Below are 11912 nucleotides of genomic sequence, written 5' to 3' on the forward strand. Positions count from 1 at the left end.
TGCAGTTTTTGGCCAGGGCTGGGTTCAAACCCACCACCTCTAGGATATGGAGCTGGAGCCCTACTCCTTTGAGCCACAGGTGCCACCCAGGAATAGCACTTCTAAAACCTTTCTCACATTCTTGACATGGCTAACAGGGACCCAAGGCCTAGCCTTCAGTCTATCTTCATTTTGGACATGGCTTCTTCTGTAAGCTTAGCGTTTCTATCTTTTGATTTAAAGTGAGAGGCGGGTAACTCTTAGAGGTTATTATAGGGTTATTCATCGGCCCAATTTCAATACAGCACAGTGGCGTTCCACACATTAGGAAAGCCCCAGGGAAAGAAACAGAGAAATGGCCAATCAGTAGAGCACTCAAAACACACATGAAATTTATCAATGAGGCTTGCCATCTTGTATGGATAATTTGTGGTGCCCCCAAATAATTATAATAGTAATATCAGAGATCACTGCTCACAGATCACCATAATAAATATAATAATGATAAAAAGTTTGAAATGTTGCTAAAATTACCAAAATGTAACACACAGATATGAAGTGAGCTCACATTATTAAAAGAAACAATCGCACTGGTAGACTTGATCTGTGCAAGGTTGTCATTGACCTTCAATTCAAAAGAAATACAATAAAGTACAAAAACCGAAGTATTCTGTACATGAAAAAGTCAGACTTTTGTGACTCTTTGATGTTAAGAATTCTTAGTTTTCAGTATCTCCAGGTTATATTCATAAGAAACATTTCTGTTGCTGCTTTGAGACTAATTTTCACACCGCTTCCAGTTACCCATGCCTGCACACTCATGCGTGTTGTATAGACTGACTCTGTGTTTGGACAAAGCTGTGTGTTTCCTCAGTGAGGACAACATTTTGTGACATGATCAGCTAAATTTTATTTAAAGTGGTCCCTGGTATAATAATTCAAAATAAGTGGGGGATTATTTATAAAGAATATAAAGAATAGGTTCAAGTGTGAGCATTCCATTGAAAAGTGAGGTGAATTTTTGGTGATCCAAATGAACACAGTGTGGTAGGCAGAACAATAATTTTCCAGGGATCTATATTTGTTTTAGTTAGAATGTAATATTGAAGCAAAAATGTCTGATTTTCCATGGAAAGGCCCCCGACTTCCTGCCGCTTGCATTTCTTTGTTTTGATTTTGTGATAGTTATCATTCATTCTTCTTTTATTTTCTTTTTTCAAATGCCTCTCTTTCTACTAATTCTGCTTTCTCTTCAGATTACTTTTACTTCCTTTCTTCCTTCTACTCACCTATCCAGTTTTTTTTTTTAAGTAAATGGTTTTCAGAAAAAATGTATATAAGTAGCTAACAGGGAGTAGTGATACAATCAGGTTAGAGATCTTAGATGCTATTTGTCTTAGAAATGACAGAAAAAGTTACATCCTAGTATACAGAGGTGAATATAAAAAATCTGGCAGCATTTTTTTAAAAATCATATTTCAATGAGATTTTCTTACTTTTAGAGAAGGCATATGCCACACTTAATAACATAAGCTTATCAACTTTGTATATATTGTATATAGTATGTCTAGAGCAAATTTTATTCGGTGCTGGGGATATAGATTGAGATTGGCCTTGTGGTCCCTCGGCTTTCAGACCTTCACCTTATAAGGACCAGGCATGTATTTAACAGCACTTACCGCTTGTTCACTAACTTTGTTTAGCAAAGGCAGAAATTCATCTGGCTAATTCAACAAGAAGTTTTCCTTGACCAGATGAAGATGACAGGAGCTTCCTTAAATGACTTTGCTGAAATACAAATTTCTAAGTTATATGCTTATTTCCATGGCCTCTCCATCCAGTGAACTTAGACTCTCTCTATTAGATTTATTATTCCACTTACTGTCTATTCTTCCAAAATGGAACTCTCTGAGAAATATCTCTTTGGATAGAAAATGTAAGATTTGTAGTACGCATTTTCTCTAGCATGTAGTACAACCTCACAAGCATTAAGGTACACAGTCTATTTTTCTCAGTGATAGTAAGGAGATATAAAAGCTCAAAACATAGAAGGTACTAACATTGCTGTTATTATGCTATAAATTCTTAAGTAGCTAATGTATTCTCTGTCTCTGAGTGTGTTTCTAGTGTCAAAGCCCTCGTTAATAGAAATTAGATCAGGTTACGATTTTGTAGGGGATATATTCATTTTGCATATTTCTCAGCAGACAGCACACATCTATATTATCTTTTATCTCCATGTGTATGAATAAACCCCAGAGCTATTTAGGTCATTGTATTTTGCTGTGTAGTTGTTTTGTGTTGTTATGTATCTCACTGTAATAACAATGAATTATGTTTGGCAAAGTAGCCATCTTTTATTAAAGGTGCATTTTAATTTGATGTTAGAAACAGCCAGCTTTAAAACTGTAATTGGCCTTAATACCTTTTTAGATTCCTTTTGAAGATATGCTTACCACAAAAATGTAATCTTTGGGAATTTGACAAACTAGCTGATAATAATATACATCATATTTATTTTGCAGGAAAAAGCAAATGTTTCATTATCTTGTTGTTATTTACTACATCAAGAAGGGAATATAATTTCTGCTAGCTGTGTGCGTGTTAGGTCAGATATCATTTAATAAAATGAATCAAGTGGGAAAGCTTTCATTTCTTTGTGATGACACATCAAATACACCCTTATCTCTAAACGTTAAGGATGATCGAGTGAAGCTTCCTAGTTTGTTTTTCCAAGTATCTTTAGAATTAATAGAAACATCTAAATTATGATATGTTTATTTTTCAGGAGCCAATGAGAACGAAATTGTCTTAATGAATGCTTTGACTGTTAATTTACATCTTCTACTGGTGAGTTTAGTTTCCCACCAATGTTTAGAATACACTCATTTACAGAATCTGATGTTTTCTATCTTTAATTCATGAGCATCTGGTCGTTTACTTATTTAAAAATAAATTGTGAAGTTATTTTCATTTTTACCAACAAATGCTGGACCATCATGTAATGGCTTCTTCCTAATCATAGAAGAGTTGACTCTTGCAAAGAGCTTTAGAATAATGAACAGTTCTTGTCTCAGAAAATAAGGGTAGAGTCACTGTGGATGAAAAAGGAAACTGTTTGCAAGTATATAAAACAATGAATGATGCACAAATGCTGGGAAAGCATTGCAGTTTGGGGAAAGACAATTCTCAATATGTTACACTTTAGCAGAATGGGATTATGGATCCACATGCTTTTGTGGATTAATTTTGGGGGAATAGGTTAAAAAAGACTTGGGGAAAAAAGCTTAAATGGAAAAAACGGATCTAATATCTTAACTGAATTATTATGTTTAAAATACCTTTTACATTTCAAATGCTCAGTAAGTAGTTTTACATTAAAATATCAGATACATTCCTTATTTGGAATATGATAGCTTAACAATTATTAGATGCTTTAAAAAGTCTTGATTTCACTTTGTAACTATGTTTTGGTAACAGCTGCATGTGCAGACATCCCTGGATTTGACCCCAGCTAAATTTTGCTTAATGCTTACTTGACACCGGACAAGTATTGGCATCTCTATGTCTTAATGTTCTCTTTGGTAAAAATGAGGCCAGTCATATGTACCTCCAAAATCTTACAAGAATTAAATGTGATAATATGTGAAAGTTGCTTTAGCTCTGGCCAGCTATCACCTTCCCTGTTATGTTCTCAATCTCATTCCCCAAGAACTGTGGGGAGATGAAAGAGCCCCACTGAACACATGAGCTACTTCTTACTGGTGCCTCTAGGATTGGGTATGTTTTATGTCAGAGCTAAGGTACCTTTACTTGGACCCTAAGTAAAATACCACAAGGTAATAAAACAATGGGAATGTTGTGTAGTGGAAACCAAATTGACGAGGTAGGAGAAGTCAATATCAAGTACGAACGTGGTATTTGGATGTCATACTAAAAATTACCATGAAATCCCTTGGCTTGATACATTTTCAATTAATATTTCAGTAAAGTTTGAGAATTTGTTTATCTGATTCCCCTTTTCCCATGTGTTGGCTTTCTCATTGATAAACATAATGAGCCAGTATCTTCTTTCTGTTTATAAATCACTGGAAACAAGGCCAATTGAAAAGGTACCCCAACAAATATTTTGATTGTTTGACTATTTAATGTCTTTAAAATGCTGGAGATTATAACATGAATGGGTCGTGTAAATGAACAAATTTGTAAATTGTGCATTAACGCTTTTTTAATAAATCTATTTTATTGTAGTTATCATTTTTTAAGCCTACCCCAAAACGGCATAAAATTCTTCTGGAAGCCAAAGCCTTCCCTTCTGATCATGTAAGGATTTCTTCAGATTATATTTATGTTCTTTCTACTCTTCCTAGAGGAACGTATCATTTTCCTGACTTGAATGTTTATTCACTAGTCTTTTCTAAGTAACCTTACAATAAAAAGATCTGTCAAACGCTTTTGATTTAGGCACTTTTTTATAGATTGTAACTTTATTCCTATTGTTCAAGTAAAACATGTGTTAAAAGAAGAAAAGATTGAATAGGACCATTGATTTATTAGTCTTTTAAAGGCATTGAGGAAACCACTGGCCTAAATCAAGTGCAGTTATAAATGTTTTATTAATTCTTGTTGCTGTTTCATTTTATGAAACATTTTATGTTTTCATTTTATGAATTGTATTTATCAATACAATTCCTTCTTAACTCTTTAGCTACATAGAATAAGAATATAAGTGATTACTTGTCCCTTTGTTTTCGTGGCATACGAGTATAATTAATTATTAGACATTAAAAGTATTTCCTGTGATGCACTGAAAGTAATCATGCTACCTTATCAGCAATTTAGTTAATAAGGAATTTGATTGTTCTACACACACAGATACAATGTACATTGTGTACCAGCTTGAAGTCAGTAACGAGTTAAAAAATAATAGAAATAATAAAAATAAAAAAAGCGCACTGTATACACATATTTCAGTTTCAGCATTAGAAAACCTTTGATTTCTTTCTGTGTGTTATTACTAATCTTACTATTGCCTTACTAGAAAAAACCAAAATCCTAATATCTTTAAAAGATTCCAGGTCTCTGTAATTGTTCACTCCCATAAATCTTGCACTCTAAGGGGGTAAATTTATTCTTCCCAAGTGAACGTATTTCTCTATCCTATGTTGAATCACAGCAAACCTATGCTACTCACTTGGTTTATTTTGTAAATTCTGGTTTTCACTTAGGTGATTTAATATCTTTTTTTTTTAATCTCTTTTAACTCCTTAAGTCTAGGTGACGCTATATTTTCATTCTTCTCTAATATGTAATATTTCAAATTCAGATTACTACAGGCAAATTATATTAAGCTGTTCTTCTCTGATGTATTTTGTTTAAGACTTTTAACCTGGACCTTGGATTTAATATAATGTTTTAATTGTTATTTTATGATGTGTTTTTAGAGTTTTTTAATGTACTTCTCTGCTTTCAGCTTGATTTAATAATTAGATTATGTTTCCTTCCCAGTATGCTATTGAATCACAGCTACAACTTCACGGACTTAATGTTGAGGGAAGTATGCGGACCATAAAGCCAAGAGAGGTACATGAGAAAGAAATAGATGTTCATCATGCTTCTATTTAGTATTGATTTTTTATTTGTTTTTCTCCAGTTTATTATCTTCATTACTTTAATAGAATTTTCAAGACAGAAAAAAAAACCCTATACTTAAGTTACTATTAGATTGCTTGGCTGAAATAGAGAAGAATACGGATATATATTTATTTTAATTTTTCAAGGGCAAGCCACATGGCAAGCAAACGATTTCCTACTAATACCACTGGAGTCTTTCTTATCCTTTAATGCAATGGGAGAGGTGGAAAATTGGTGTATCATTTTTAATTTCAAATGTCATTGCCCAAAAATGCCAATAAAAGAGTGCCATTAAAATCATGTTAAAGACCGGTAACACTCGTTGAAATTGAAGGATGACTATCTTTCATGTTCCTACTTTTTTTTTTTTTTTTTTTTGAGACAGAGCCTCAGGCTATCCCCCTGGGTAGAGTGCCATGGCATCACAGCTCACAGCAACCTCCAACTCCTGGGCTCAAGCGAGTCTCCTGCCTCAGCCTCCCAAGTAGCTGGGACCACAGGCGCCCGCCACAACGCCTGGCCATTTTTTGGTTGCAGCCATCATTGTTGTTTGGCGGGCCCGGGCTGGGGATTTGAACCCGCCACCTTAGGTGTATGTGGCTGGCGCCTTAGCCACTTGAGCCACAGGCACCAAGCCTCATGTTCCTACTTAATCTAAGTATCAAGTATTTCCTTCGAGTTTAGATGAGAGTAGAAAAAGTGATGTGGTATAGTGGAAAAAGCTTATGCTTTACAACTTGGTTAATAGACTCCAGTAAAATCCTAGAACCAACAACTTACTGGATATGTAACTAGGAAAAAATTTTTTTCATCTCTTGTGTAACCCTTGTATTTAAAGAGGTAACATAGGCTACATCTAATTGGGCTGGACCATATGTTCATGTTCTAAAATAATGTGTACTTTACATTAATAGAGATATAAGGTTAAGCTCTACAGACTTTGACATATAAACCCTGCAGCTTGTATAATTTGTCTACAAGAGAATTATACAGAATAAATTTTTGGTTTCACATATGATGCTCCCAGGCTGCTAAGCTAATGTCTAAACAATTACTTCTTTCAACTCAGAATTACTTTGAAGACATTAAAGACCTATTCTATTCAATTCCATTTGCCAACATTCAATAAATTAATGAGATTAAAAAGTTCTCAAGCCTGTGAGAGGATATAAATTGTTATTTTTTAGCATAAATGAATGTAGGCACTAATTATTACAAGTTTTTAATGTTGCCAGAGACCAGGGTTGTGGGGTCTCATGAGTTAATCACATCTTGAGAACACGCTTGAGCCTTATGTGCAAGTCAGCATGAGATAGGGCAATATCCTATCACTAAGAAATGTATTTATTATTTGCTTAATACTAATAATGTAAACATAGAAAGTAAGCATCAGTATACATAGCCCTTTTTCTTTTTAAATTATGGTGGGCAAACCTTACTGAATTTATTAGTTTTAGATTGACAGGTCACTAATTTTTCTTAGAATTTTTCTTATAGTTAATGAAATTCTTCTCTTTACATACATAAATTACATCTCACTTAATAATTCAGAATTTAATATCAAGACTTTTTATAGATGCCTGTTTTGTAAACAAGTTCCACATTTCTTCTATTACAAAGTATATTACATACACACACACCCCCAAACGTGAAGCAGCATAATTGCCAAATTGCAAGAATTATAAAAAGTTAAAAATAAACTGAAAAATAATATCCTAATGTACTTCCTCAAATATGAATGAGATTAATGATGCATTGAGCTCCATCATGTCAGAGTTACCACTGGAGAAATTTTACAAAAAATTATAAGGAGAACAGAATCTGTATTTAACTGATTTCTGATCTCTTGAACTGATTTCTTTCAGCTCAAATTGTTTCCCAACCCAAATCTAAATTCACTCACTATTTTTGTGAGTAGTTAATCATTAGTTGTAGTGGGGAGATGTAGGGAATAAAAATCTCAAAAATAATAATGAGTTTTATTGATTTTATTTTTCATGTTTGAGTCTTGACCTTTAGTTTAAAGAGATTTTACTTGAAAGCTAATAAAAGATATTACTTAGGTAATACTCAGATCAAAGATGCGTACGTGGGTTGTTTTTTTTCTTGAGAAAAATAACAACATTGGATTGATAAAAATGCATTACTAATTTCTCTCTACTAATTTCTCTCAACTATTTCTCTCACTACATAATATTTCATGGACTTCTTGAACTTTGTGGTGTTTTATTGGTTGGGAATGGGAGGAAATTATTTACTGAAGGATAGATCAAGTAATTAGGCTTTTATAAAGTCTTATACATTAAAAATCCCTTTTGCTATCTTATTATCATTTTTAATAATAAGAAGAAGCACACTCAAAATATGCTCTTTTGCCATATTTTTGAAAAGACTTAATGTGAAAAAAAAATTTTGATCTTTCTCATAATGGAAAAGAGTTCATGGTGAAATTTGGATTGGTGAATGTGAAGTGGCAAATTTATTATTGCCAATATGATGTCACTTGTGCCTGACTTCATTTAGGGGGAAGAAACCTTAAGAACAGAGGATATCCTTGAAGTAATTGAGAAGGAAGGAGACTCGGTTGCAGTGATCTTGTTCAGTGGGCTACAGTTTTACACTGGACAGCTCTTTAATATACCTGCCATCACCAAAGCTGGACAAGCAAAGGTACGCACGTCCTTTCCTCCTTCCCACCATACCCTAACCACCACTCTGCCAAAGAGGGTTCTACCTGCACTTCCAGTGATGTACCTTTGTCTGTTTGTGTAAAGTCAAGAGTTAAGAAAAGAGGCTGGGTACAGTAGTGCATCCCTGCAATCCTAGCACTCTGGTGGCCTGGGAGTAAAGATGACTTGAGCTAAGGAGTTTGAGGCTAGCCTGAGTAAGAGGAAGACCCTATCTGTACTAAAAATAGAAAAATTAATTAGGTGTTATGGCATGTGCCTGTAGTCCCAGCTACTTCAGAGGCCTAAAGCAGAAGGATCGCTTAAACCCAGGATTCTGAGGTTGCTGTGAGCGAGGTTGGCATCATGGCACTCTAAGCAAAGGCAACAGCATGAGATTCTATCTCAAAAAAAAAAGTTAATAAAGAATACACCTTAACATTTTTAAAAATTGATATTCTTTTTTGCTTTCTGCATGTCTATTTAAACCAGTTTTTGCCACTTTTGTGGTCTCACCTCCTTACTAGCAGCTGCTTTCTCAATGTTTGCCTTTAGTCATCAGAACAGGCAAGCTTCCTGCAGGTGATGTCATCGTCTCTTCAACTGCTCAGTCAACAGGAAGCAAACAAAATACTTAGGATAGGAACTGCACGCTAGAACTGTCACAAACTCTGCTTGGTATTGTGCCATACTATCACTCATTCTAAATGGAAATCAGTTCACACTTAACCCTAGGTATCTAAAGATGGAATAATTTAGATTTAAATTTTATCAGTCGATCAAGTTTTAAGCAAGTTACTTTAAGACCATTTTATTTCTAAGAATCTTGGGAAGTTTTTATAGTGTCTATAATAGATTTTTTTTAACTACACACTACTAAATTGCCCTTAAATTATTTACCAGTTTGAAATTGTGTCTCTGTATATAACTGTTTGTAAAAAAGGTTTTTAGTTTTTATTTTCCTGAAAAATATCTCTGGGGGTGGGGGAGGGACATTCAACAGTTAACATTTATTATAAAATCCTTAAATAATAGTTCTATTTTACTCAGCAATCAAGTCATGTATTTAAAAAGGTGACAACTGAATTTTATTCTGAACATTAATAAGTTATGGGATTAATATACGTGTGAGGTCTAGTTAATATATTCAGTTATTGAAGCTAATGAATGGAACTAATGAAAAGAAATTTAGCACTGTTATCAGCAGTCTCTGGGAATTTCCAACCATGACTTCCAACTGGTTTGATGGATAACTGTGAGAGTGGTGCATTACAAAAGTTATAAAGATAATGTCTTCTTAATTTAGATATTAAATGTTAAGCACCAAAATAAAGAGAGGCTGATAAAAAAAAATCATATTTTAAAATGTTATGCAAGGAATCACCAGTCCCTCTTCCCCTCATATCCAGACATGTCTCATTAGCCTTCATAGTCACAAGACAGGAAGACAGAGACTAATGATCAGGGGGTTTGGAATCGGGAATCTGAAGTTCAAGTCATTTAATTGTTATGTAATCTTGGTCAAGGTACTTGACTTTTCTGCATCTCTATTTTCAAAGTGCTAATTTGTAGTAATAGTACCCACCTCATAAATTCAGTATGAGAATGAAGAGTATAAAACATATAATGGATCAGCACGCGTTCTGCAGTTAAATCGTGGTTCCTTCCTGTTCTATTGCCCTCAGTGAATATGAAGTTATGAAGTGGCTCAGTTATATGCTTTCTTTTATTTCAAATTGAAAAGCAAAACAAATGTATTTATTTAGGTTTGATATGTAATTCTCATACTTAAATACTCTGGTTGCTAAAAAAACATGTTTTAAGTGCTTTGTGAGATTTCTTGCACTTAAAAAATACAAGTACCTACCAAGTCATGTTCTCACAGCACTTTCAGTCAAATAAATGAGAGTAGGAAAAAAATAAAATAAATGAAAGGAGGAATGCATATATTCATTCCTAAATGATAATACCAATTTTCTAAAAGGGTTGCATCAATTTGCTTTGTACTCTTACCGGCATATATGAGCCTTCCTGTTGCCTTCCATCTTTAGCAATAGTTACTATTGTTGGTCTTTGTAATTTTAGCTATTCTGATTATTTCACAGGGTAATATATGGGATTTTTAGTTTGCAATTTCCTAATTATTGATAAGGTTCAGAATCTTTCAAATACTTACTAGCTTTCTAGTTATTATCTAGGATATTCTTTATGAAATGCTTGTTCCAGTATCTTGCCCATATTTCTATTTGGTTATCTATCTTTTCCTGATTTGGTTGTAAATAGTATATATAGAAACCGATTTTGAAGAAAAGTGAAAATGGTAGATTTCAAGTGGTCATCAAAGAAAAAAATGAACTAATTAAAAGAAATAACAGTTGATAGCATGACTTTGATTCACATAATGAATTAAAGATACTGAAGCTTTTAACTGATGAGAAAGCCAGAGATTTAACAAGAGGCAGAGGCCAAGGAAAACTAAAAATAAGGTCAGATTAGAAAACTGTATCACAAAGCAGGCCAACAAGTCACAAGAGTCTTCAGGTTAAAGGTAGTTCTCATTATTGGTCTTCGAAGGTATATACTTTGTATTGTTCGCCATCCCATCTTTTTGTAGCTCTGTCTTGCTTCCATATTTCACTATCATTACGTGTTTTTAAGACTTTCTTCTTTTCTACACCCACTGAATATAGATATTCCCCATTGTTCTTTACATTACCATCTCTATTGATGTTTAACAACTGCTTCCACTCAGCTATCACTGCCAAGCACAACTCCTACAGTAGAGAATAGCCTATATACAGAGGATGCCAAGAAATGCATAAACATTTTAAGAAAGGAAAAAAAAGCTACGTTGAAATTATAATACTCCAGTCATATTTGACTTCTGCAACTACAAGTGATACAATATACAAGATTGCAAATGTTATTGGTGTATATTGAGTATTATAATTTTAATACAGTTTTTTCCTTTTCTAAAATGTGTATACATTTTTTTGGCACCCTCTGTATATGGATGCCCTATATGCTTCTCGAGATGCTCCAAATATAAATTCATCTTCCCCCACAAAATGGCTCTACTGTTTTATGTCATCATCCTCTGGACAATTATATTCAAGTTACTTATTCTTCAGCTTTTAAACTACTCACTTAATTCCATCTTCCCAGGTTTTATCTTCCTTTAATATTCCTAAATCAAAGATGAAAATTTTCAGCTATAAGAAATAGAATCCCAGTTAAAATCAGCTGAAAAATAAGGATTTATTTTTCTCACCATAGAGAACTTGAGGCAGGAGACTGCTGAGATGTTCTCAGAGCTCAGTTATGTCTGAGTGACATCTCCAGAATTTTCTTAAAAATTTGTTCAGACATCTCACATCTCGGTCACAAGATAGTCGTCCCAAATCCAAATATCTCATTTCTATTTAGGGTAGAGGGAAGGAAGAAAGGAAAAGCAGCAGGGCAGCTTCATCTGTCCCTTTCATCCTAAGTGTTATTTTCCCAGAAAAACCTAGCAGATTCCTGCTGATGACTCACGGCTTTCTGAAGTGGCAGCTAAGAAAGAGCATGACTAAGAAAATATTTCACATTTATTGCCCTACAGTAGAAAAAGACTAAAAGAAGGGGTTAGGAATG

At 33.8% G+C, this 11912-nt stretch overlaps 1 protein-coding gene across 1 annotated transcript in view; it reads left to right on the forward strand.

Annotated features, from left to right (window-relative positions):
* The window catches only part of KYNU (kynureninase), a 141054-nt gene that overhangs the window by 57878 nt on the left and 71264 nt on the right, over positions 1-11912 (forward strand). Inside the window, exons 5-8 of the mRNA XM_023515039.1 lie at positions 2768-2829; positions 4231-4302; positions 5488-5562; positions 8137-8371. Coding sequence (XP_023370807.1) covers positions 2768-2829; positions 4231-4302; positions 5488-5562; positions 8137-8371 — 444 coding nt within the window. The remainder of the gene's footprint in view (positions 1-2767; positions 2830-4230; positions 4303-5487; positions 5563-8136; positions 8372-11912) is intronic.

This window comes from Otolemur garnettii, unplaced genomic scaffold (genome assembly GCF_000181295.1).
Source record: "Otolemur garnettii isolate 467f Iridium unplaced genomic scaffold, OtoGar3 scaffold00064, whole genome shotgun sequence".
NCBI classification, from domain to species: domain Eukaryota; kingdom Metazoa; phylum Chordata; class Mammalia; order Primates; family Galagidae; genus Otolemur; species Otolemur garnettii.